This window comes from Podarcis tiliguerta (assembly GCF_965153285.1).
Source record: "Podarcis tiliguerta genome assembly, chromosome: 7".
In the NCBI taxonomy this organism is placed as follows: Eukaryota; Metazoa; Chordata; class Lepidosauria; order Squamata; family Lacertidae; genus Podarcis; species Podarcis tiliguerta.
In genome coordinates, this window is record NC_139540.1 from 23,525,556 (window position 1) to 23,553,284 (window position 27,729).

Genomic DNA, 27,729 nt, shown 5'->3' on the forward strand with positions numbered 1-27,729 from the left:
AGCTAGTTTCTGGTCATCAGTAAACAAAGTTGTGGTGCTACTCTGTAGCTCTGTACTATTATTGTACTAGTTTTTTAGTTGTCATCTCCCCCCCCCCCCGCTCTTATGAAGCACGAAAGCAGACTACAATTTCCTCATCTTCGACTGGGAGGGTCTCCCCACTCCAAACATTTGAATTTGAATTTCTGGTGGCAACTAAGACTCATCTGGCAGCTGCTTCAAGTGTTCAGTTTAATCATTTTACAAAATAGGCTCTCACCTTTTCTGGGACTGGAAGTATAAAATATTGAGATTGCACTGTTCTGTCCTGCGTGTCCAGAACATGAATCTTTTGTAAGAATTGAAGAGCAGAGGAGGGTCTAGAACTTCTGGGTATGAGGTTAGACAGACTCAGTATAATGCCTTTCTGTAGGGGATACAGTGGTACCTCTGTTTGCGAACGGGATCCGTTCTGGAGGCCCGTTCATAACATGAGCAGAACGCAACCCGGAGCGGCACATCTGCGCATGCGCAGGTTACGATTCGCCGCTTCTGCGCATGCGAGGATGCCATTTTGCGCATCTGCGCATGCGCGAGCCGCGAAACCCGGAAGTAACCCTTTCTGGTACTTCTGGTACATCACCGCAGGACGTATCCTGAAAGAACATAACAGGAAGCGGACATAACATGAGTTATGACTGTATTGTGGTTCTTAACTGTTGTCTAGTCATCAACAGGAGCACATGTCATACATGTGCTCATGAGGCTGGCATGCATTGGTGTGCTGATAAGAACTTAGAATTAAACAGTAGGAATCAAATCATTAAGCAGCATTGCAAGCAAGTTCCAACATCTCACTAGCCTATACACTCCCCCAACCCACCCACACATTCCTGTTTGCCCCACGTTGGGAAACATGGATCTAGGGGGTGTGCAGGGGAGGAGAAGGAGAAAATGTTCTGTTGCACAAGGAAAAATCCTTGCACATTTGCACAGTGCTTTGTTGAATACAACCCAATGACTCTACAATAAGAAATAGCAAATCACTAATTTTTGTTTATTTAAAATATTTTTGATAGCAAACTGAAAAAGCTAAGTGAAGATAGCTTGACTAAACAGCCTGAAGAAGTATTTGATGTATTGGAGAAGCTCGGTGAAGGGTATGTATTACTTTATGTGCTGCAGAGAGGTGGGATGGTTGGGAAGACTCTAAACAAAACATCGCACAAACACAGACAAGAATAGTACAACTGACCTAGAGCTGGAAATGCTTCTTTATTTGGAGTAGTGCCCACAGCCAAGAAATATTTTGGAGCTGTGGGAAAGCTCCATATTACCCATGTGAGTGTAACAATGCTCTGATAGGGATTTAAAAATAAAAAATAAAATGAAAACACGATTTGGTGATTTTGAGTGGAGAAGGGGGTGGTTATCTTTTCTCCTGTTAGCTATGCTTATGTTCCAGATTGCATTTCTTCTTCCTCCATCTCCACAACTCTTTTCCTTTGCATGCTTCCAAACAGGTGTTTTGCCCCTCAAGTCAGCTTCTGTTGCTGTCATAGCTGAAGCTGTCACTATGTGACCTCCCTATCCTCCTTTCTCCTTGAAACATCAACAAGACCTATTGCAGGTTAACTAGCATTTCTCACAGAGCAAGGGAATGTGTTAATGCTCACACTCTACAGGCATAGGCAAACTCTGCCCTCCAGATATTTTGAGACTACAGTTCCCATCATCTCTGACCACTGGTCCTGTTAGGTAGGGATGATGGGAGTTGTAGTCCCAAAACAGCTGGAGGGCCAAGTTTGAGGAAGCCTGCTCTACTGAAAAAGCATTGACTGAGGCCTGTTTCACTGGCAGCAATTTGCTGTTTGGGTATCGGTTCCATCTAAGAAAATGAGGTACTTCCTAAAATCAGGGAATACTATTGAGATCTTTATATTCATTACTTCTATTGCCTATTTCTGTGGTTGCTCTCCATTTGTGGAGTCCTCTCCCTATGGAGGCACCGTAAGGCGCCAGGCGAAAACATGCCTCTTCTCCTTTGGCTAATTAAACAATATACGGCCTCTTAAACTGTGTGTGGGGTGGGGTGGGGGGGTTATTACTTTTGTTTGTTACTATGCTGTGCGTTTTTATGTTTTTATATTGAAGCCACCCTGTGATCCTCAGATAAAAAAAGGCAGTAAACAAACAAACAAACAAACAAACATTTAAAGCCAGGGCATCCTGTTTTAGAGGCATGTGAAAATGAAGCCTCTACAATGAGCAACCGTGGCTTTTGCATTAACTATTTATAGGTTGGTTTGAATGAACTGCAATTTTATTATTCAGAGCTTAAATCAGTTGGAAACTGTTTTCTTTTCTAGGTCTTATGGGAGTGTATTTAAAGCCATTCATAAGGAATCTGGTCAAGTAGTGGCAATTAAGCAAGTCCCTGTTGAATCAGATCTTCAGGAAATTATTAAGGAAATTTCTATAATGCAACAATGTGACAGGTATGAAGTACATACTTATTGTGAGAGCTCTTCTGTCTTTTTTTTAAAAACTGCCTAAAATATTTGATAGTGTAAGTTTGAATCTGCTGAGAATTTCAAGCTGAAGTTCAAAGTCTCTTTTAAAGTCTTCACAGTTCAGTTATGAGAAATGTGGATGTTTTATTTGGTTTTTAATCTTGCTACACGCCTTTTCTACCTACTGGCTAATGCAGTTGGGTGAGTGGAAGAGGACTGATGCATCCTTTCTTCTTTCTTTGAAGTATTTTTTATGCCTTGGTACTGACTCTGGTGCTCTGACAAAGCTTGATCATGTTTCATGTTCGTTATTTATTTATGCATAAATTACTGCTGAATGAAGGAAAAATATTCTCAAAGGCTATATGCACAAAAGTGCAAAGATCAAAAGAACATAGAACAAGGTTGCACGGTAGGGTAGTACTGTGTAAACAAAATTGTTTTAAGCTGACTTCTAAGGCTGAACACAGAGGACCCCTGTCTAATATACAAAAGCAATGAATTCCACAGTTCATCTCAGAATTGACACCAGGTAGTTACAGTTCAGGTTAGATGCAAGGTAAATATTGGAATGAAACGAATAGTGGACCAATTTGTTTTTATTTAAAGAAAGGTTTCCTTGAAGAATGCTGTTTAGCACAGCAAATAAGGTGATGTATGAATACATACCGTATTTTTCGCTCTATCTAGTTTTTAGAGGGGGAAATCAAGGAAAAAAATATTATTCCCCCCAGCCCCAAAGAGCAGTGGACAGGCTGCGCTTCTCCCAGAGCTTCTCGGGGGTGCGGGGGAAGCCCGGGTTCCCCCCCCCAGCCCCAAAGAGCAAAGAAGCCAAGACAGCGAGCAGGATCCATAGCTGCGCAACCTCTCCAGCGCGGCTAAAGAAGAAGACAAGGCAGCGAGCGCGATCTATCCCGCTCACTGCCTTGGCTTCCTCTTTAGCCTTGCGCAGCATCTTTAGCCTTGCGCAATGGGATGGATCGTGCCCGCTGTCCACCGGGGCTGGACTAGATGACTCCTGGGGTTCCCTTCCAACCCTGCAATTCTATGACCTCGGAAGGTGTTGGGGGTTTCCACCACTGGAGGCTTTTAAGCAGCGGTTGGGGGACCATCTGCCTGGCATTCTTTAGCTGTGATTCCTACATTGTGAGGGGGCTGGGCTAGATGACCCTCGGGGGCCCCTCCCAACTCTATACAGTCCTACAGTTCTGCGGCAGGAGATCCACAGCCACTTCACACAATGCCCACTCCCAATTTTCATTGGAGAGACAGGTGGCTTCAGTGTCTAGGTAGGTACCCCCCTACCTGCCACACTTCCCCCACCCCACTTAAGCTGAGGGAATTCCTGCCCAGAGAAGCTCCCAGGTGAGGCAAGGGTTAAGATCTACCTCTGGTGGATCGCGTTCGCAGCCTCCCACCCCCGCCCGCTGGAGGGGCGCGCAAGGCTAAAGAGGAAGCCAGAGCAGCGAACGAACGGGATGGATCGTGCTTGCTGCCCTGGCTTCCTCTTTAGCCTTGCGCAGCCTCTCCCCCCCCCCCCCCAGCTGGAGGGGCGCGCAAGGCTAAAGAGGAAGCCACGGCAGCGTGTGGGATGGATTGCGCTCGCTGCCCTGGCTTCCTCTTTAGCCTTGCGCAGCCTCCCCCCGGCTGGAGAGGTTGTGCAAGGCTTTTCTAGAGGAGGGAGAAGGGACTGACTGGCGGGAAAAGCCCGCAAGAGCCACGCAAAGCTTGTGTGGGGCTCTTGGGGGCTTTTCCTGCCTGCCTCCCCCCTGCATTCGCTTCATAGGACACACAGACTTTCCCCCTTAGTTTTTAAGACGGAAAAAGTGCATCCTATGGTGCGAAAAGTACGGTAAATGCTGTCTAGGAAACTTGCATGTAGGGTGGTCAACAAAAAATCCCAATCTCCCTTTCCATTCATCAGTGATATAGTGGGGTCCACTACGCCTCATTTGTGGTCTTCCTTAGTAGTGGTGCTTGGGTGTTTCTGTTTTTGAGATGGCATTGAATAGATTTCCTTGGACTAAGAAGCTGGAAATATGTCTGGAGTAGTTTGAGCAGAGAGGATATCCTCCTTCAAATAAATATTTACAGTCTGCCCTATCTCATGGATTGAGAGCAGGTCGTATCTTGGTGTAGGCTCATGTGCTTGAATTTTTCTTCAGCTGCTTTGGGGATTCTATTTAGCTAGCAAGGGCAAGGCAGAGGAGCCAAGCATCAAGATGCTGGAACTCCTTTAAACTATACTGCAGTTATTCACTGGTGATGAGAGCCTTGGTTCTTCAGATGAGGCAGTAAGAGGGATTAAGTGGGGTTTCCATCCATGCAGAAGGTTGGCAGTGATAGGTAGATAAGGGTGTGCCCTTAGTAAAATATTTGTGAATCACTCCCTTGTAAAATATTTGTGTGGAGAATACCTCCCTTTCTTTAGAGGCTTGCTTTCTTATCAGCGAAGATCTTTATGGACAAATGCAAATGCCCCAAAACACACAGTAGTTAAAGTAAGACTAACTGACCTGAATTAGAAGACTGCAAGAATGTTGCTCAGCTCTAAATATTTAAATATCATATATACTTCGGCAAGCTTTTATCATTTGTTTTTATTGCAGTTTGTTAATCTTTAGTGTAAGGTCTTCAGAATTTGTTATGGAGATTGTCCCAAAATATTGTATCCTAGGAATAGCACAATTGTAAGGGGCAAGGTTTAAAGTCCGTCATATATCGCTGATAAGGATGAAATGGGATTTTATGATGTATTTATTCAGAATTTGGTAGATCTCCGGGTTGGATTTGGATGGAGATGTCCTGTTGACACTGATATGTCAGTAGTAGTAGTTGTGCTTAACTCAGTAGTGGTGAGAGATAAAAGTTAAGCACTAAAATCTAGAGGCAACGAGAGCTCCTTGACCTAGGGAGAAAAGGAAGTCTTAAACTCTCTTAAGCAAAGAGACTAATGTAGCGTGGTGGCACTATGTATTTAAAATTCCTAATTAGTGGAGATAATTTCCCTATGAATAGATTGCAATATTGTCTTGTATGTTCAAATACATATTTTATGGGGCTTTTTAAGATACAGTTACCTTAATCAGGTGACATTTAATATAGTGCAGAAGCAGGTGTCTGTAAGTGGATCGCTTGCTGCTTGGGAGTATGAATAAAAAAGAGGGGTTACATACGACGTTCCCCTGGGAATGAATAAGTAGTGCCAAGCAAATGGTTGCCATTATCCATGCTCATGCTTTTAACCAACAATTTGGCTGGCAAGCATGAGCAGTAAGATGTAGATTTTTAGATTGGGGGCAGGAACATACTGGCTTGTATCTAACCGTTGGTGTTTTGTGAGCTCAAGGGCTTTTGATCCAGTGAAGGTGGCCATTAATGGAAGAGGCTTGGGAGGTGATTTTTGCTAATTTCCCCCTCCCCTTGTAGCCTCCATTGTCCCTGAAAATTTGTTATGAAGGGTTGGGGGAGTAACCAGAACAGATATTTCTGGGATCTGCTGGGGAAACCGAATTAGGATTCTTTTTCTTCTCTTCTAGTTTGGTATGTGACATGGGTGGGGAACATTTTTCAGCTTGAGGGCCACATTCCCTTCTGGGGGCCTTGGAGAATGGAGCTGGGGGAAAAAGTGAATACGATTTGTACCTCTTACCCAGTGCTTTTTTCTGGGGGTAAGCAGGTGTACGCATACCCCTAAACATTTATTGAATCTTTGTCCTTTGTCCAGTATTTATTTTTCCTGATTTGAACTATAAAATGGTGATTTTCTTGAGTCAAAATGAGAGTACCCCTAAACATTTTTAAAGAAAAAAAAGCACTGCTTCTACCATAGGCTAGTTTCTACAGTCACATGACCCTCTCTGTTCGTCATCTAGGCAGGCAGGCAAGTAGGCAACATTATCAGAATTCAAGGATTCATTCTGGCTAGGCAGAAACACTGAAGGAGGCTGGTGAGGTGTGTGGCCTCGAGAAATGCTTATAGAGAGGCCTAGGAGGCCTAATTTGGCCACTGGGCCTGTGTGTGACTTTTTCATTCATATACAAAAATGGTGTGTGGTTATCTATTTTGCAAGGCACGCAGGTGGCACTGTGGTCTAAACCACAGAGCCTAGGACTTGCCGATCAGAAGGTCGGCGGTTCGAATCCCCGCGACGGTCCCTGCTCCTGCCAACCTAGCAGTTCGAAAGCACGTCAAAGTGCAAGTAGATAAATAGGTACCGCTCCGGCGGGAAGGTAAATAGCGTTTCCGTGCGCTGCTCTGGTTCGCCAGAAGCGGCTTAGTCATGCTGGCCACATGACCCAGAAGCTGTACGCTGGCTCCCTCGGCCAATAAAGCGAGATGAGTGCTGCAACCCCAGAGTCGGCCACGACTGGACCTAATGGTCAGGGGTCCCTTTACCTTTACCTATCTATTTTGCACTCTTAATTATTAGCACGTGCACCAACATCTTTAGTTCTGTTTTCTATCTTGCTGAAGTTTTAATAAAATCCTATCATAAAACTCAGGCAGCTGCTTGGAAAAATGATACCAAGCTCTGATTCTAGCTAAATTTATCCTGGACACGACTGCTTCTTAATATTCTTGAAGGTTCACATCTGTATGTTGATAACCCATTTTTTTGTGTTCAGCCCTTACGTTGTCAAGTACTATGGCAGCTATTTTAAGAACACAGACCTGTGGATTGTTATGGAGTACTGTGGAGCTGGTTCTGTCTCAGACATAATTAGATTACGTAATAAAACGGTAAGTCTTTAATTATTTTTTATAAAATATTATTACCCTTGCAGTTGTTTGCATGCATAAAAAAGTGTTCCCAACAAAGATTTGGTTACTTGAGGAGGATGTTCATAAGGGCCCCATTCTTTCCCTGTTTACTTTTATATTAGTTGTTAGTGATAGTGATTCTCCTGCTGCTGTTTAAAGTACAATAACATGCCATGACAGAGTCTAATAATCTTTTCAGACCATGTCTAATAAAAATGTAAGAATTTTATGAAAGGGAAATATGATTTGTCCACTGTTTTTTCAGAGAACCACAGACTTAACCTTGGCAAATCATATTACTAGTATATACCAACATGTCAGAGGAGTAAGTCTTGGGTTGCTGGAATGTCAAGCAGGCCTGCATCAACCAATCTTCATGGCTGTTTATAAGGAAGAAGATATTCTCTCTCTTTTATGTGGTGTTCAAGCTGTAGAGGACATTAAAGTAAAAAACCATATTTGTGGGCTGGTAGGAACATGAACTGGGATGCATAAAGTAGGAATTTGAGTCTGAGAAGCTGATGCTCAGTCAGTGGTTGTGATCCTGACTCACAGGATCATTGGGTCATGGAAGGGGCAGACTGGCAAGAGAGGAAACCCTTTGCTGGCAAGGAGCTGCAAGAATTGGCTGCTAGGATGAGGGTGCAAATTCAGTTGTATTTATAAGCTGATGTTCATTATTAACATTAATATTTATATTTATTGCCAGGCTGATAGTTTAAAAGTTTAAAGATCATAAACTTTCATTGAACAGATTCTGACTGTAGTTCATAAGCTATTTGGCTCTTAGACCTTTGTTTTTAAATGTAAAATTCACTGGAAAACACACACACATTACATTTGGATGTCAGTGCTTGTTCTTGAGTTCCAGTCACAGTTTGGAGGAAAACAAACCACCGGCGTAGGTTCCTCTGTCAGGACCTGCTATCTACCATTAAACCATGGTTTATTTAAAACAGTGACTTATTATTATACATAAATCAGACCTGTATCTGGTTCAGAATGATAGTTTTACCTTTTCTCCTCTCTTTATTCTCTTTAAAATTATTTGATATGGTAAAATACAAAATCAGTTTGTCCTCCTTTCTTTCCTGTTGCTAATTATCCATGAAGGAAATAATGAAACCACTAGAAAATACCTAGTAGAAGTAAACTCAGTATCAACAATTTTAGTTTAGTCAAGAATTTTATAGAATCATAGAGTTGGAAGGGGTCCTGAGGGTCATCTAGTCCAACAATGCAATGCAATGCAGGAATCTCAACTAAAGCATCCATGATAGATGCCCCCGCAACCTCTGTTTAAAATCCTATAAGGATGGAGAGTCCGCTTGAGACATGCTTGAGTGTTGTGGGAAGAAAGAGAGAAAATGATGGACTGACTGGTTTATGATTTCATCTTTAGAAGCACATGTATTATATCCATCACAAGGAATTGGAGCTTAGAAGTCAGACTAGCCTTGCAGCATACATATGACTAGGAAGGACTGAGCCTCTTCTCACATTTCCAGTCATATTTCTTCTATAGAGCTGTCCATGGATATGTCCTCACAGACTAGTGTTTCCTAAGTGCAGTCACCAGAATCAGTGTGGTTGTGAGCTCAGTCCTGTGCTCCTGTGTCTTGGAGGCTGTGTGTTAGTCAGAATCCCAGCAACATAGCATTTACTTAGATTTTCACAGTCTGACTTCTGGTGGAAGCATCCTAAGGCTGAAGTAAGATGTCCTGAAAATGTGGGCCGTCATAGTTAGACCATGAATTCTGTAATCAGAGATGGAGTAGTTCAACAATCTAGACTGATGAAAATGGCATTACTTGTATTTTAATGATGCACATGAATTTGCGTATTTGGGCCCTGTTTTATCTATTCGTTTGCTGCCCTGTAACCATATTCTCAGGGCAGTTTACAACAGAGATAAAAATATTAAAGCTATGTACAATAAATCAACAAAACACATTAAAAATGCATAAAAAACACGGGCCATGTGAAACTTAAAGCAGCAATATATTTAAATTTTTGGGGTGGGTGGGAATAAAAAATTACTTGCTTGGTACTGAATGTGTTCAAGGCTCTTATTATCTACCTTAAGTAGATCCTAAAGTTTAGGCAGGTGTATAGAACAAGCTGATCCTTCAGGTACCCCAGCCCTAAGCAATAAAGGACCTTAAAGATCAAAACCAGCAATTCAAACTCTACTGCAGTCAGTAAATACACAACCCAAAGGGCATATTGTCAGAAAAGTTTGTAATACAATCCTGTTTTGATAAATTGGGAAGACAGAGAGAATTGTATCTATAACAAAATAAAACACAAGCCAGGCTTTGAGTACATTACAAACTCTTACACTCACTTTTCATGTCCTGTTTGTTTAGGTCCTCCGTCCACAGTCTTTTTTTGTGGGACCTCTGCTCCTGTTTGATGCTTGTTGATTTTTGTGGGCTCTAATTCATGTTCGAGGAGGTCAAGCCATGTGGATTGGATTGCAGGAGTGGGACTTTGATTGGGGGTCTTGCTTTCTGCATTTGTAAAACATTTTGCATAACCTTATGCGTGCCATATAAATAATAATTATAAGGCAGTTTGCATAATTTTGTGTTACAGTTTCTCAGTCTTTCAAATTGTTTACGTAAGTGTGTAATCAGTGTGTGTACACACAGAAGAAGAAAATGTTATTTATGTTTCTCCATAGCTTACAGAAGATGAAATTGCAACCATTCTTAAATCTACGCTTAAAGGACTTGAATATTTGCATTTCATGAGAAAAATACATAGAGATATAAAGGCTGGAAACATTCTCTTAAACACCGAAGGGCATGCTAAATTAGCTGACTTTGGAGTGGCTGGACAGTTAACTGTAAGTATAAAGTGTATGGGTAGAGTCATATTTTATATATATGCACTTCACTTCCTACAGTCTGTTGTAGGTAGAGATGGAGCTTTTTCCCATTTGAAAGGTGCAGTTAATTTGGCAGTCTTTGCTTACTGAAGTCAGCTTTTCTTGTGTGTGCCTTTTGAATCTTGTCCAAACAGTGTCCTGCAGAGCTTTTGAACAGTGAGTTGAGCCCAGACTTTTTGTTATGCTCAGAGCATGTGTTGAACCATTCACAGAACCAGTCCCGCATGTGTCACTTGGCTGGGAAAGTAATGTGAACAATGGTTTGCCTTTAGAGATGGAGGCCTAACTTCTGACAATACTTTCTCTATCCAAGTTGCAAATAGACCATGTACTGGAAAATACACTGGATTATGGACTGTTGAAGTTGAATGTGGGATCAGATATTTAGGGTGCTTCATACATTATATGGTGGCAGATGTATTTGTGTAGAGAGCTGTGGCCGGTCCCAATGCCCTGGTGCATATGACTGTAATTTTTTGGTGCTTAGATGCACATTTTCTGTAAGCACATATTGCAATTACACACAGAGGTTGTGTATTTGTGTGTGTGTGTGTGTGTGTGTGTGTGTGTGTGTGTGTATATATATATATATATATCTGCTTTCGTAGATTTTCACGGGTACAGGAATGCAGGTTTTGGTGTCCTCGGGTGTCTTCCCGTGTAAAAGTTGGGGTGTCTAGGCGACGTTTCGACGAGGTCTCACTCGTCATCTTCAGGTTGGTGCTTTCGGCTTCTTGTATATATATATATACACATTTATACACACACACAAACAAACATGTGTAATGTATGAAAAAACTATGCACGTGTTTGCGGCTTCAAATATTGTTTAATTATTGAAGGCACAAACATGCCCTCCAGAACATTGTATTAGACTTTTTTGTACCTATCTAAAATAAGGCTGTTTTTCTTGGAAATATGCCTTTTAGGAGAAAGCGCATTGCTGAGCTTTCTTGAGGCACAAGTGTTAAAGTTCAGTTGCACAGATTCCATGTGATATTATAATGGGAGAGAGAGATGAAAATACATTGAGAGATGTTAAGCTTCTTAATAATGTCATTACAGGATACAATGGCAAAACGCAACACTGTCATAGGTACTCCATTTTGGATGGCTCCAGAGGTAATACAAGAGATTGGTTATAATTGTGTGGCAGACATCTGGTCCCTTGGCATTACCTCAATAGAAATGGCAGAAGGAAAGCCTCCGTACGCTGATATACACCCAATGCGGGTAAGAATCATACACTGTGACTTTGTTATTAATTACACGCTGTATAATGTTGCTCATTGGAAAAGTGGGACAAGTGGTTACATTGGTCATCTTGAGTTGAATGTCCAGTTGCTACTTTGATTGGAGATTTAAAACTAAACTGCTGCGAGTAAAGTGTAAATTTTATAGTGGTCGAAGGCACTAAAATATGCTACACAACAGTTAATATAGCCCAAAAGTGATCCTTTACTTCATGTCGTTTAATAGGCAGCTGTTGCTGTTAATGACATGGTTTAAAATCTTAAGTTTAATTACACCTGCTGCTTTGATTTCCCCCAAAAAGACAGCTACTGTCACCAAGGATATTTTGATGTTTGCTTATCTAATGATTCTGCTCTTTTGGGCATTTTAGGAGTTAATCACTTTGCACAGGGGTGGAGAACCTGTTTCTCTCCAGATGTTGTTGGATTAGGTATATCTATGCGATGTCACCTCTTTTGTTCCAATAGGAAACAAACAAAGTTGTAACTATGGACATACTATGCATGATATAATTAATTGTAAACCTTTATTTATTGTCTGTTATTATTTATGTGTGCACGGAATGTGAAAAAGGCAGTGCAGCTGCTACTTTTGATGGCACTGAAAATGCATAGGCAATCTGTATTTCTGGCTTTTTGGTGATACCTTTGATCATTCCGGCTTGTCAAGGGATCAGCTGTGAAAAAGGTTATTCCCTCACTCATGTGTCTTGTTAAAGGGTAATGGTGTGTATTTTGTAGTGCGTGAACTGAGTTTGGAACTTGAACTATTAATTATCTTACAGAAGCAGCTGATTTTTCTTATATAATGAAGCTATTTTGGTCTTATGTTTAGGGTGAAAAGGAAACATATTTTTTTAATGATTTTTTGAATCTTAAAGAAATATGTACCCTTATTCTTGGAGACATAATGATTAGTGATGACTACAATGGTTTCTTAAAATTTAATGATATCATCCTCTTTACATCTGGGATAACTTTGACATAATTGCTTGTAGTTGCACTTGGTAATGAAAGGTAGGAGCTTAAATTATTGGAGAATATTTTCTAAGCATAATAGCTGCTTTTAAACTAAGGGTTAGTGTTTTAACTTGACAGAACGTGAATATTTGTAATGCTTGTAATCAGTCGTATTAAATCAAAAGGGCAAATTCATTTTAAAAATAACAATTCTGGCTTACATGGTGCACATGTTCTTGTTAATAATTTGTGTTCTGGTTTTTAAGGGCTTGTAAGCAGTTAATACTCTTTTGTATATTTGATACCCTACAGTTCTTCTTAATTTTTATTAGGGAGTTGTTACAGTGGTTGAGAAGAAATACACAGATTTCAGTTGTGATAGTTTTCCCAGTGTTATATGATCCAACTTCACAAGATTCCTGGACATATGTAGATGCTTTTCTATTTTGTTTTCGTTAAGACATTCAATTGATATAGGCAAGCATGAAAGCTCGGGCAAATTTTCATTGCTTTTTCTGGATCTTGCTTAGATTCTGTGGTATTTATGTAAAACACTGTTTTGTTACTTGGGAATGCATGCTGAAGTTATTCCTTATGCTATTTTGCTGTAGGCTGGTTGGCACTGCCACAAAGGTAATGCATTGCCAGTAGGCCATTTCCTTGTCAATTGCATTTACAATCTAATAGAGATATTACATGACTTTTTAAACAAGTGTTTTGGCAGGGGCGGAAATGGCAGATTCCAAGCAAACAAGCATAGCTTCCTCTCCCTAACCACACACTAGCTACTCAAGGAGTTGTACTAAATCTTGTGAGAGTGCGAAGGTAAGGAAAGGATTTCAGGTTGAAAGATGGCAATAAAAGTACTTTAGGGCTCAGTATTTGGGAATATATATCAGATCTTTGTCAAAAACCAACCCATTCTTGCTGCGGTTGGAAAGGTGTTGACAATCAGCCAATGCAGTAGGCTATTTACTATATTTTAAAATCTGTGCAGTATGCCTGGGGCTACTTTCCACACTTGATCTAATGTTACTAGTAGTTTTAGGAATGTCAGATGTAAGGGCCACCTGCTTTGTTGGCATCAGTGAATGTTCTTTTTAGATGTTTAAAACCTTTAAAGTATCAACTTTTTGTGGCAGGAAGTCTCAAAGGGGAAAAGATTTACTTGGTGTAAGTAGTAGATTGCAATCTCTAGTGGAAGTGCTTCAGAGTTCCTGTTCATATATCAGAGTTGAAGTAATGGTGAAGCAGATTGAAATATGAAAGATGGCTATAATGGGGACATTGTATAAATGTTTCTGTTCCAGTATTGTGGCAACTCTATGTGGTGGGCTGCCACCAAAAACCAGCATCTCTTGTACAGGGGTAGGGAACTTGCGGCCTTCCAGATATGGTTGGACTATGGTTTACATCGTTCTTGTCCATTGGCCATGCTGTTTGGGAGCTCAACAGCATCTGAAGAGCCTCACAGGTTCATCAGCATGGTTTAGTATGACCAAACATACAGCTTGACATCACCAGACTGCAATTTCCCCTGCTCCCGCAAATCATAGCCAATGAAATAGGGCAGGGTAAATTTGTGCTATTAAATTTGAGATAGTGTTATGAGTTCTGGTCCCTACACTTTAATAAAATTATAGATTAATAGGAATGGGTCAGAGCAGGACAATGAAGATGGTCTGCAGTATGGAAAACAAACTCTGTGAGGAAAGACTGAAGGATCTTTTTAGCCTGGAGAAGACGGTTATTTTCATATATCTGAAGGCCTCTCACACAGAAGAGGGCAAAGTCTCATTCTCTGCTGCCTTATAGGGCAAAACTAGATCTATCAAGACTTCAGTTACAAGACGGTCCGTTTCATAAGAAGAGCCTGTTGGATCAGATCAAAGGGCCATTTAGGTCAGCATCCTGCTCTCACACTGGCCAACCACATGCTTATGAGAAGCCCACAAGCAGGACCTGAGTGCCATAGCACTCTCTATGTTTGTTATTCTGAGAAACTGGTATTCAGACATACACATATACAGTGGAGGGGAGAACATAACCATTGTGTCTAGTAGCTGTTGACAGCTTTATAGTCTAAGAATTTGTCTTATTCTTGATAGCTGCCAACTTGGATTGCTTTAATTACATTGGTTGAATATTGTTGGTGCTGTCACCAATGGGGGCTGCCCAGTTGGAATTGACCTGTGACAGGGCCTTTTCAGTGGCAGTTCCCCATTCACAGAATGCCATCCTTGGTGAGGTGTTTCTGTCTCCCTCTTCATTAACTTTCAAGAGGAATTAAAAAACATTCCTGTTTACCCTAGGCACTTGATGTCTGAAATACACTGTTCCTGGCAAACCTCAGATCACTGATTGAGATAATGTTTTAAACTCTTTTTAGAATACTTAAATATATATTGATGTGTTTGCCACACTGGGCTTCTTTGAGAGGAAGGGCAGGATGAATGAATGAATGAATATTGGGAGAACTTCTTTGTAGTTATATCAGCTCAACAGTGTAACCAGTTACCTAAAGGACTGTTGGGTTATCCTTCACTGGAGGTCTTCAGGCTGAAGTTAGACAGCCTTCTGTTGGGGATGCTCTCTAGCTCTGAATTTCTAGTATCAAGCAGGCTGTTGGATGGCCTCCAATGCCTCCCTCCAATTGTATGGTTCTGTGACTTGTAGTATGTGGAAATGTCCACTGTGTCAAAACTTGTGATAGAGCGAAAAAACTTCCAACATTTCCACAGTCAGTTCACTCTTTCTGCAGTACCCACATTTTGCTTTTAAAATTGAACCCCCTTCCTACTCTTCTTCAGTGCTTCGGCCAGTTCTATGTTTCTACACCCAGAACTGCTTCCTTAGTATTTTACTTAGCTCTCACTTTTCTTATAGTTTATGCCTTTTCATGATGAGTACTTGCTTTTCATGGTTTGGGGGATTAGATCTGATAGACAAATTTGCAATAAAAATATAAAACATGATCTCTAAATCCTCTTTTGAAGCCTTGGTGATTCTATGTATATGGCCCCAAGATAATTATATCTGTATATCTTATACTTTGAAGTAGGTACTTCACATATATTGTCTAGAGCATTTGTGCTTTACCTAGTGTCACCCAACAAATCTTTTGGAAAGTGAGGAACACCGTGGAGGCCTCTGAAGCCCAGCTGGAACCTAACCCTGGGCTTACTTTCCTTTTCCTTCCTTTATCCTTTAGAATACACCCACATAAGCTTTCCAAGAAGGCTTCAGCCCTGGTGGCACTCCAAGAAAACATTGCCAACCTTTTGTATAAGCAATCTAGCATTGCAAATTTGTCCCCCCCCTTCTAATTTATGCTGTTTTGTCTTGGGAGAGGCTAGTAATGTAAGCTCTTGAAAACATATCCAGCGTTTGCCTTTATTGTTTTCTATGCTGAAGTTGTTGGTAATGGACATGTGGACATCATATGTTCCACAAAATACCGTAGGAAGCCAATTTGAAATGTTTCCATTTGCCTTAAGTCCAATCATGATATTTATTTTTCCATGGCACTTACCCAGATTATCCATACCTCCTGCTTAGCTTGTGTGACTGCCACCATGGACTAATCTGCTTGTGATCAGTTTCTTTCCAATGTATCTTACAAGCAGCTGCCTTTTGCCACAGAACTCTTGATGCTGTTTATATTGCCATATAGCCTTAGTCTAGATTTGGGCATTCTGCTGGGGATCAGTGTCTGTATAAACTGAAAAGTTAACATTTTTTTTTTTTTTTACTTTGAACATTATTAGCCATTGAATGTTACCCTTTCCTTTTTTCAACAAGCAAGACAGCACCTGGCAACTAAATACACTTCAACATCCCCAAGGTGGTTTTGGATCATGTCTGTTACATGATTGCCTAAAACAAGGGTGGACAAATGTTCTTCTCTCATGGCCACATTCCCTTGATTAGAGGCTGTTGATATACTAACACTAGAAGCTTTCATACCAAGATGGGTAAGCTGGAGTGCGGATATATAGTGAGCATAATGGAAACCTGGTGGAATGGAGAAATTAAGTTGGACACAGTTATCTCTGGATGCAAACTCTATAGGAAATATAGAGAAGAATGTACTCTGGAGGTGGTGTGCAACTCTACATTATAGAGTGCACAGCCCAAGTAGCTAGAAATCCCAAACAGGGCATACTCCTCCATGGAAACACTGTTAGTGGCAATACCAGGTCCCCAAAGTAATTTTGTATTGGTGATACACTATTGCCCCTCTGGCCAAAACATCCAGGGTGTTCTTGAGATGAAGAACAAAATAAAGCAGGCATCCAAAGGAGAAAGTTTCTTGGTTATGAGTGCCTTCAGTTACCCTCACATAGGCTAGTTGGGTATATCTTCCAATTGTGACAAAGAGGTAACATGTCTTGAAACCCTAAATGACTGTGCCCACGAAAAGCTGGGCATGGAACCGACCAAAGGCAGCAACCCTGGACTTAATGTTAAGTGGTGCCCATGAGCTGGTGTGAGATGTAAGTGTTGCTGAATTGATTAGGAACAGTTACCACCATGTTACAAAATTCAACATTCTATTCTATTCTATTCTATTCTATTCTATTCTATTCTATTCTATTCTATATAAATAAATGTCTCACTTCTGGCTGGGAAAGACCCCCTGAAGCTTGATGGAAGATAAAGGCCTTCAGTAGGTGACAAAAAGAACAGAAAAAGCACCTGTTTGATTTTTAAAGGAAAAGAATTCCAAAGAGTAGGTGCCTGATATATGTAAGTAGACAGCTTACAAGAAGGTGCAACACAGGCAATTGCCATGGCACTGAAGAACAAACCCCAACAAATTATGAGCAGAAACCAAGGTTTGCTCTTGGCTTGCTGTTCATGGTTTGTTTGGAGAGAAACAAATCACAAGCCTGGGTTTGAACATCCCAGCAAGCCAGATGCTGGCTTGTTTCCTGGCAGTGCAGCAGCAGCAGAAGTGGGAGAATAGCAGAGCAAGAACTTTTCATTCACATTAAATCACTGTTTTTATCTATTGCTTAATACAGGGGTCAGCAACCTTTTCCAGCCGTGGGCTGGTCCACCGCCCCTCAGACCATGGGGTGGGCTGGACTATATATTTTTTTTTTGGGGGGGGGGAAATATGAACGAATTCCTATGCCCCACAAATAACCCAGAGATGCATAAATAAAAGCTTTTAAATAAAAGCACACATTCTACTCATGTAAAAACACGCTGATTCCCGGACCGTCTGTGGGACGGATTGAGATGGCGATTGGGCCACATCTGGCCCCCTGGCCTTAGGTTGCCTACCCCTGGCTTAATACAACTAGCCAATTGGGCCAATACAGACATACAGTTTGTGCTTGTAGTCTAGTAAGTATAGTGAACATTCCCATATTAATGTTCCAACATTTCTTTTTCTACAGTTTTGCAGAAATTGTTTAACACGAGATTATGTTTTTTTCACCCATGGTCTTTCTCCCAGATTCCATGCAGAGTGTTTTTTTCTTTTAACAAATGACACTGGAAAAAGGATGAAAGAATCCCATTCTCTAAAGTGCAGTCTTTCTCTAGTGTATTATACTAGTGTATTATACTTGTAACACCTTCAAGGAAGATTGTTCTGAAAAATCAGACTTACCAACAAGTGACCATTTTCTCTCCTGAATCTGTAACTCTTGATTTGTTTGGGGTTCCATTCACTACTATGCTCCCCTCCCCATTTCCTGTCCATAGTGGGGAAGTGCCTGCTAGGCTGAACTAGGGTATGACAGACTATGGGCAGGAATTTCCCATTGAATTCCTTTAGAGGAGACTTCATGCAACCATCCACAGGTAGTGAGTAGAATAGAAAAAAGACCTTATTGCAGGATTTCAAAATGTGTTTCTGTATTGTTACAAAGTCAAGGAAAAATATTTTAAACCTTTTATGTCGTTGAGTGCATAAGTAGGAAAACTTAATTGGGAATGTGTAATAAAGTAGCAGAAGGAAAGAATATATGAAATTTGGACTACAGCTTGAGTCTAATTGAAACTTAAATAGAAAACATTTATTTCAGACATCTAAATGAGGATTTAATTAAAGTAAAATTAGCTCATCTTTTTAGTTTTATCCTTGAATAGGAAATTTGAAACATACTTGACTTGATGGTTGGCTTTCTCTGACTTTGATTAATCACTTTCAAAGTAAGCAGAGGATCAGAACAATAATTTCATAATTACACGCCAGTGAGTTAACTTGAAACCTTAACTAAAATAACTGTAAAGGAAGTATGATGTTGGTTAGTTTCATGTGATGCTGTATATTTTTGTTACATAATTCAAATACTTACAAGTGCTAATCTGAAAAAAGAGCAGTTCCATGGTTCTATTCATTTATTTTCAGGATGTTTTAATAGGAAATTGTTTGAGATGGGAATATTAATTTCAAAGGCACTGCAGCAATAGTTAAGAGCTTATTCAACCTCCATTGATGTCGATAGATGTCTGCTTTGGTCTTCTATACACATTGGATCAGGACCTACAACTTTTAAGCTTTGTTGAAGATATATTTGATGGAACAGTCATTGTGGTTAAAGTATTCAACAAATCTTGCTCATTGTGAATTATTATTGTATGGTAATGCACTAGTTTCCTTTTCCCAGGAGAAAAGTTATAAATAAAACTCTGAACAAGCTGAAAGAATTTAAAACTGCTACAGAGCATAATTGCTTGTAATGAGAAAGAGTTAAGTCTCCCTTTGGATCAAAGTGCAAGACAAAACTCTTCTGCAACATGAAGGTCAAAATGGGCCACAGGTGCTTGTGACCAGGATCTTCTGCCACATTGTGCTCTTCAGCTTGGCCATTTACAAAGTGTAACTTTTTGATCTCATGGATTGGTAAGGCTATAGCAGATGTCCTTGCCTGCTTGCTTACACCTTCAAGGTAATCTGTAATCTTGGGAACTCCTGATGGTGCAGAAAATCTGACTGGGCTGGGGGTTGGAGGCCAACTGGAAAATCAAGAAAGCAAACAGTCCATTGCTCACCCTGCAGTACTGATAGGGAGTCCCATTAACTTGCATTTCAATTTCTTCTTCTTCTGGTGTGATTGGCATGCCTTTAAGATGATTGAAAGGTGGGTTGCTTTCCTTGATTTCTGGCGCAAAGATGCAGTTCATTCTGTTTCCGTCAGTAGTCAGTAGAGACCCCTCCCTATCCTATTATTACTTGCAATTGTAAAATAGTCATTGCAAAAAAACACTACAGATAAAGATTCTATATCACCCCTGTTGGCTGAAACATTTAGCCATTGTGGCACCTTAAAGGCTAAAATATTTATAATAGCATAAGCATTTGTGGACTCAAGCACACTTTGCTCATTGCAACATGGCAGTTTACTCAGCTGAATAAATTATTGCTAATCTGAGACCATAAAAGATGTGATATTTAACATAAGTTTCAGCTGTAATAATCACTGACTTCAGTTTTTGCATCTCATTGCCAGTATACTTGCACCTTTACAAGTTTCTCCTTTACGTACATGCCAGCTAAGTTTCCACTTCATTCATCTGACAAAGTGGGCTTGAGTCCACAAAACAGTTATGCTGTAATAAATGTGTTGGTCTTTAAGATGGCACAAGATCTTTTATTATTTTCATGGAAAGGGACCAACATGGAACACGGAATTCTCTGAAGATCATTAAGAAACAGCAGGTGTGCATGCACATATATACATGTGTGAATCAGCTGTTTGCCCCTCTTTCAACTCACAGTTGAGGACTCTGCTGCCTATTGTTCTGGAGTAGACTGTTCTGTGATAGACTGTGAAATCCTATGGCAAGATTCACCAGGATGAGCAGCTTAGAATGCAGCTGATCTCCAGCTTAGCCAGATGATTCCTGACTCAGCTGGTGTTAAGTCTCTTAACTGTGGCTCAGCCAATGATATGCTGGCACAACTTGCCCAGCCAGCAAAAGGGGCATTCCAGGGGTGTGGCATGGGGGACCAGAGTGGTTGGATGCTAAGCTTGATTATGTCACCTGACAATCCAGCGCAGAACATTATTTTTAAAGGCTTGATTTCCCTCTATCCTCCTGAATTTGGTTTGGATCCACTGTAAATTTATGCCAGCTTACCTTGGCTTGCTTTATGCCATCTTCTTGTTTATAGGATTGCTCTCCCAGCTAGTGTTTATGTGTATTTACTCTCTGTAACCTTTTATATATGTGTTTTGTTAATAACCTTTCATTGATTCACAATTGATCCAAACTACAATTGATCCAAACTACAAGAAAGAATATTCCACCTAAACATTAGGAAGAACTTCCTGACAGTAAGAGCTGTTCCATAGTGGAATTTGCTGCCAAGGAGTGTGGTGGAGTCTCCTTCTTTGGAGGTCTTTAAGCAGAGGCTTGACAACCATATGTCAGGAGTGCTCTGATGGTGTTTCCTGCTTGGCAGGGGGTTGGACTCGATGGCCCTTGTGGTCTCTTCCAATTCTATGATTCTATGAATTGCCCAGGTACTCTTGTTATATGAACTCTGTTGAACAATATGGCATTTCATTGTTAGGAGATAGAGTGCCGAGATTTCTGTGGTCAATATCATAGAAAACGTAGATCAAAAGTGAGATTCTTCAGTGTTTTCATTATGCATTTTAAGTATTTCTGTCAGAATAACTGATTATTTGGGAAAGCAAAGTACAGAGACTTGACTAGCAAACATCCACATTCAAAACACTATGCTTTTAAAATGTAGCAGTACACTTATTTACCCCCTAAGATTGTAAAATTTCAAAGGAGAAAAAACTATAGTCAAAAGAGTATCTAAAGCTTCCATACCACATTTTCTTTACGAAACTTAATATAATGATTGACTTTTCTGAAATGTTAAGGTTATTTGGACTGCAAGTTGGTTAAAATATAAGACTGGGATAAAGTCTATTTAAAATTTGTACACATGTAATGTCTGTGCTCATTCAAAGACAACATAATTCCAAGTTATGTTTTGTTGGATATGATGCATATTAAATGTAAGAGTCTTATTTAAAAAGAGGTGCCAATCAATCTAAATTTGTTGTAGCTAGAATTTGATGGTCTAAGGATAACTTATCATTCCTTTCTTGTTATAAAATAGTCAAATTTTGTAGTAGTATCAGTTAAGGAGTTTATGGAAACTTGGTTTAGGATTGTTTAAAAGAACACAAAATCTTTAATTTGAATTTGATGGCACCTGGTTTCATTTTTGTTCCCCCAGCAACACCACTGGTACCAAAAGTTACCAGCAGACCACCCTGGTTTAAGCAAAGGATGAAATCACTCTGGCCTTTTCTTTTTATTCCTTTAGTTTGCTGACTAAATATTTAAACAGAGGTATAACACATCTGTTATAGTTTGTGACATAGCTGTAGAGCAAGACTTTGTGGTGCATAATTTGCAATTTTTTTTAAACACAGATTAATCTTAAAATTGTCTTCATGTTTAGCACTCTAAATGAAAAGAGAATTAAACTATGATTTACATTTTACAAGGCAAGAAGTAAGAATGTGTGTTTTAAAGCAATAAGCAGCTCTTGTCCTGAGAAATAGACCTAAAAGTTCATATTTTTAGCTTGCATGGTCTATTTTTAACATTGTATGAATCCAAGGTTGCTTCCAGATGTGAGTTAGTTTTCATTATTGAGGTTCCCATGGGAAAGAGAGAGAGCCAACACAAATGTTACCTCCAGAGTTTTGCTCTTGTGCCTTTTTGACAGTGTCAGTAAGTTTACATTGACTATGAGCATGGGTTAAAATGTTTAAAGATGTGTATGGAATTTTAAGCATTATGAGTCCCTAGCTTTGTTTTTTGGGTGGTATGTTAGAAAAGGCAGGGGCAGGGAAGGACAGTAAAACCTGGAAAACCTTGGCTGCCATTCCAGGTACCATTTTTGTTGTTGTTGTTGAAGAATTCTCTTTGCAACGACGGTGATAAACTAGTAAAATGGAAAATGCCACGTTGTCTTAAAGGCCACACGGATTTTGTATAGCATATGCTTCCCCTCCTTAAAAATGGTATCTAAGTGTATGCTGGTGGCCAAAGGGAAATTGGACAGGGGATTATTCCTTTTAAAAATAATAATTACTCTTCTGCAGTATTAAATAACACCAGAATTGTCCCTTAAAAAATAGCAGTCATGGGTGAACTGATCTCTTATATAGTATGTGTTGGGTTTTTCCCTTCCCTTTGGGAAGAATAGTTCTCTGCTAATGTAATTTGCTCTTGCTACTTTCCCAAATCAGCCAAGTTAGCTACTCCCTTGCTTGGTCTGGAGCAGATCTGCTCTGATTCCATCATGTGTAAAACACTTGCTGCGCCTGGCTCAGGGCCATTTTTGCTCTCCAGTTTTGTTCCAGGCTACCCAGTTATATTAAGGAGCAAGTATTTTCAGGCATTACTTGGCCCAGAACAGCCTTCCCTGTCCTGGTGCACTCCAGATGTTACCTATTACAATTCCTGACCCTTGGTCATGCCAGATGGGGCTGGTGAGAGTTACAGTCTAAAACAACTGGAAGGCACCATGTTGGGGAAGCCTGGCCCAGTAGAATTTTGGGCACGATCCAGCCCCTACAATCTGCATATTGAAGGCAGAGGGCATATGGTCTTGCTTGGCTACATAATTTATTTATTTAATTCATATCCTGCCCTCTGTCCTAAGGGAGCCCAGGGCAGTAAGTACTTGGTGATAAAAATACAATTAAGAATAAAAAACCCCCACATACTTAGAACATTTAAAAACTGATAAAAACAATAAAACACCTGAAGCGAATTTAAAGACTGATGCAACCAAATAGTCTGGATACTTGCAGCAAAAGAGCAAAAGTTTTCAGCAGGCATCTATTTTGTTTATTTGCATATTTATAACCCACACTTTCGTAAAAGAACATGTCAAGGCAGTATATAACACAGAAGAATAAAATCAGCAAAAAGTATCCATAGAAACATCAATAAAGGACTACAAAGGAATACAGTTGTGGTGCCTCCCTAATGTAAATAGGTAGAGAGTTCCAAATTGCGGGATGGACAATGTGTGGCACTTATAGAAGTGCCAGTTCTGCAGATTTAAGTGATCGAGTCAGCATGTTGGCTTAAGGTGATCCCTTAAGTAAACTGGTCCTAATTCAATAATACCACATTGAACTCAGCACGGTAGTAAACTGGCAGCCAGTGTTTTCCAATTTTTTTCTACCCATTTTCTAATTTCGAGACAAAGGAAGATACTGCCACGGAGTTGTTTTTCCAGTTGCTAGCCCTAACTCTGAATAAAAGGTTCCTATGTCACAAAGAGTGGTTTGACCACCTTTCTGAATTCTGCTGATATCCTAATGGTCTATTTCTGATGTGTAGTACTTGGAGCAGAGTTTGTGCTGCATCAGTGTCTAAAAAATTTCTAGCAGGTTATTTTGCATTAAATAAAATATTGGTAAAGTATGTCACATTGTATCTGCTGCTGTTACATTTTTGTAGCATTTGTTTTCCTTTGCAATGGGGAAAGTTTAGAAATATTAAATGGTAAATAAATGCATTGATAGCCAGGCCCACCTAATTATATTATATATCTAATTTTATCTGTTGGAAACAAGCAAAACAATTCAAATAGTTTCTCCAACTAGATCTCATATTGTGTGTCATCCAGCCAACATTTGGCTGGGTTATGCTCTTAGCTTGTAGTAGGTCTGCATTTATTTTATTTATATTGTAAGGCTTTTGCTTTGAAAAGCAGGGTTTTAGCAGTAGCAATACTAATTGCCCATAATTTTTGCACTGGACACACATAAAAAGGTTTTCTATGGGGAATGTTGCACCTACCTTCAAGCATAATCACATTCTCAAAACATAAATTTGATACTAGTCTTAAAACCACATTTGTATGAGAGACTGCTCTTGTATTTTGATAGAAAGTTATGTTTTCTGTAGGATGCCTTAACTTGAAAAGTATACCCATTTGTTTCAAACTGATCAGCATCTCATTGCAACATACATATAGTATCTGCTTCTACTTTGGGTTAATTATGAGAGTTGTTAAGAGTGCTGCAAGCCTCTTCAAAGCTTTGCATCAGTTACAAAATTCCCTTGCTGAGGTGGTAAAGTGGTGTTCAGGCATCTAAATCAAAACTTGTATTCATTTTGTCTCTGGTCTGGTCAGGCATTGCATTTATTTGTGTGTATACAAGGTGTCATATGATGGGTGTTGGAATTTCTTGGTTGACCCATAAGCTTTGCTTTGAAATTTAATGGAATAACAACATACTCAGTGTTCTTGTGGCACATTAAGCCATGGCTTAATTCTGGGTGGTACAACAGCAGCAGAGAAGAGTGAAGTGGCTGTGATTTTTTTTTTTTTTTTTGCTGAGAGTACCTGTACATTGACACATTCACATTTACCCACGGTTTGGGTTAACACTGTGTGTAAACTGAGCTGCTATGTAGATTCTGGTTTTCCCTTTGCTTATGAATCTTACTGAGTCTTGCATTAGATTTTCAGAATTCCTTTAAGCTTTTAATGCTTCAATGGCAGCCTATGGTTTCCCATTGGGGATTAGCAAATAAAGAAGATAATCAATAAAAGTAATTTAGTGTACGAAGTAATATGTTGATTTTCTTTCCCTTTGAATTTTAGCCAGAGATGGTTTAGATTATGACACCCAGTGCTTTGCCTTACGGCTGTGATTCTGTAACTTTTTTCAGATGCATCAACTATGCATTGCCTAATTTGTTATGAAAGTGAAAGAAAAGTTGTTCAATAATTCTAGCTAAATTGTGCTGCTAACATATGCTTCTGATGAAATTTTGGTAATATGATAAGAATTTGAAAGAACTGTGTGATTGCTTAGGTTTAAATAACCATTTCAATGACAGTCAACTAAAGATGTCTTTTCCTTCCTTTTTTGAGGATCATTTATGAGATGTTATTAAGTCCAAATGGCAGAGATCTGCCAGTAAGACATACTGAAATATAACCAGCAGAATTGTAAAATGAGTGCTCCTTGAATTTAGCATTAAGGTTAAATTTAATTTTATTCAATTTATAATTTAATGCAACTTTGCTGAGGGAGTTCAGTTAAACACATTTTGAAATCTTCTTTCTGTGATATAGATTTGTATTTAACACATTTTTAAAAACTGCATATGATGGGTGGCTCTAGATTTAAAATTCTTTGCTATACTGCGTATGTTGTTTGATAGTGAAAGTCTTATTTCTGAACTTGGATGGCTTCAACCTTATTCAAAAGCTGGCACAAGACTTGCAGGATGCTGAAACAGTTGTTCTTAAGAAATTGGTGTTTATATAAAACACACTATTTCCTATTGTGTTTGATTATAAAGATAAGAGTGGTTTTTCTAACTTTTTTTCAGAAGTGAAAAGACTTTGTACTGGTTAAATATATATTTGGAAAGTAATGGAGACTAGGTGATTTTTGCTAAACTTATTTAGAGTAGATAGCTCTTTACCTGGATCTTAAGTTGGTATGTAAAGGTGTTGGTCAGCAGGAAGGCTTCTTGGTCAAGAACATGCTTCTTAATTGTTTCCAAATAGTTGCTATCTGTGTTGATGCTTTCCTGCAAGATTATATATGTAATTGTAATTGTAATTGTAGCACAACCTGAAAGTTGATTTGTGTATTCAAATCAAAATACGCTGTGACTATCTTCCTTCACAGCTGACCAATTTTTATTTGAATGACCAAGAGTTACTTTAGATTATATGTAAAATTATGATTACTGCTGCTGCCTCAAAGTGCCTTACCTTACTGTTAGGTAAAGTGAGGCAGCTGCCTCAGACAGCAGATGTGGGAAGAATGGCAGCAGACAGAACGGTGTGTCACCCAACCTTCTGTGTGCCTCCTAAGCTAGCGTGCTAGCCTTTGCTGGTGTTATTTTAAGTTTCAACTTCCAGGCTACTTACATCATTTCATTCAAAGCTTATAAGCTTGAATATCACCCTCCCACGTTGATAGCCAGTGATGTCAGTAAAACTGACTAGATTCCTAATTATTTAATACAGTTGTTTAGGTTGACTTAAAAGTACAAATGTTATTGGAAAAGCAGGGCGCAAGCTTTAGACTATTGTTGTTCTTAATGGTCACTGAATCTGACCCCCCCTTTTATTAGAGTAGCTTGAAAATTAGGTAGTCACCTGACATTTAAACAGAAGTGCAAATTACATTATTCGTGTCCTAGAGGTACCAACAATCCATGTTTAAGCCAAGATATATAAAAGAAAATATTGTATAAAGCTACTGTTCTTGCCTGTCAAGCGATTAAGCAATTTCAGTTTAAATGTCAGTTTGAAGATGAGAAACAGGAAAACAATGCAGAAATATTAGTTGCTCTTAATTCTTCTGTTTTGGTGTTCTCCAAGGCAAGTGTTCTGTAGCCACTGTATGACCTACCCAACGGCAATTGCAATCCTTACTTTTTCAAAGCTAATTGTTCCATGTTTAGTTTACTAAATGTCATCTGGACTCAGTAAAAAGCAAATGACCTGCATTGAATTAGTATAATTGTAACACAAACAAAATATCACATAGTTTGGGTCTCATACAGGAAAGGAGAAAGTTGGAAAAAATTCCCTGTTTGATAAATAAAATCTGAGATATGAAACAGGTTTAGACATCTGTTTTACCTGTTTTGGACTCTTTAAAATACTAAATTTTTACTTTTTATTCTTCACTATTGGAAAAAAACATTTCCTCCCTCAAACTTACTTGACTGTCTCACATCAGTATAGGGTTATTTTAGCCAATTTAATCCTTTTTAAAAAGGGACTTGTAGGTTGGAGTGTGGCAAACACCTGCAAGAAGGGTCTGTTACCTATGCAAGAGGCTCAGTCCTAGGCAGTGCCCCCCCTAGGAGCGATAGGCAGGTGATCAAGAAATGGTCAATTTGAGAGATAAATTAGACCAGAGCCAGGTGAATACTGTTAGTAGTTTTAAGAAGACTAGTACAAATACAAGTGGCATGTTTTATCTTCATGTGCAGTTTATATTGACTTTGCCAGAAGAAGGTAGGGGCAGAAGAGATAGGGAAACAGTGTCTTTTTCTGGCTTTTTGGTTCTATAGTTCTGGTTATATGAAGCCTGAACAGTCACTGGTGCAGGGAATCTCTGCAGAGATCCGGGATAGAATGTTGTAATTCTGTAATTATTTGAAACCCACTAATAGCAATTGATCCATGTACAATCCACAAAAAGTTAAGTACACTGATCCCTAGGGAGATCAGTGAGATTTCTTTTGTGTGTTGTAGCCAACATGCGACAGGCTTGTTTAGGCGTTATTAAAGATCACATGGGGAATATTTACACACAGGTGCTTAGGTTTCTATTTGTAGTTATGGAAGCTAGATCATTCAGTTAAGAATAA

At 39.5% G+C, this 27,729-nt stretch overlaps 1 protein-coding gene across 3 annotated transcripts in view; it reads left to right on the forward strand.

The window, feature by feature from the left end:
- The window catches only part of STK3 (serine/threonine kinase 3), a 113,249-nt gene that overhangs the window by 6,518 nt on the left and 79,002 nt on the right, over positions 1-27,729 (forward strand). For all 3 annotated transcript variants that reach the window (XM_083451215.1, XM_083451216.1, XM_083451217.1), the window contains exons 2-6: positions 1,059-1,139; positions 2,349-2,477; positions 7,122-7,236; positions 9,944-10,108; positions 11,216-11,383. In XM_083451215.1, the coding sequence (XP_083307341.1) occupies positions 1,059-1,139; positions 2,349-2,477; positions 7,122-7,236; positions 9,944-10,108; positions 11,216-11,383 (658 nt within the window). The remainder of the gene's footprint in view (positions 1-1,058; positions 1,140-2,348; positions 2,478-7,121; positions 7,237-9,943; positions 10,109-11,215; positions 11,384-27,729) is intronic.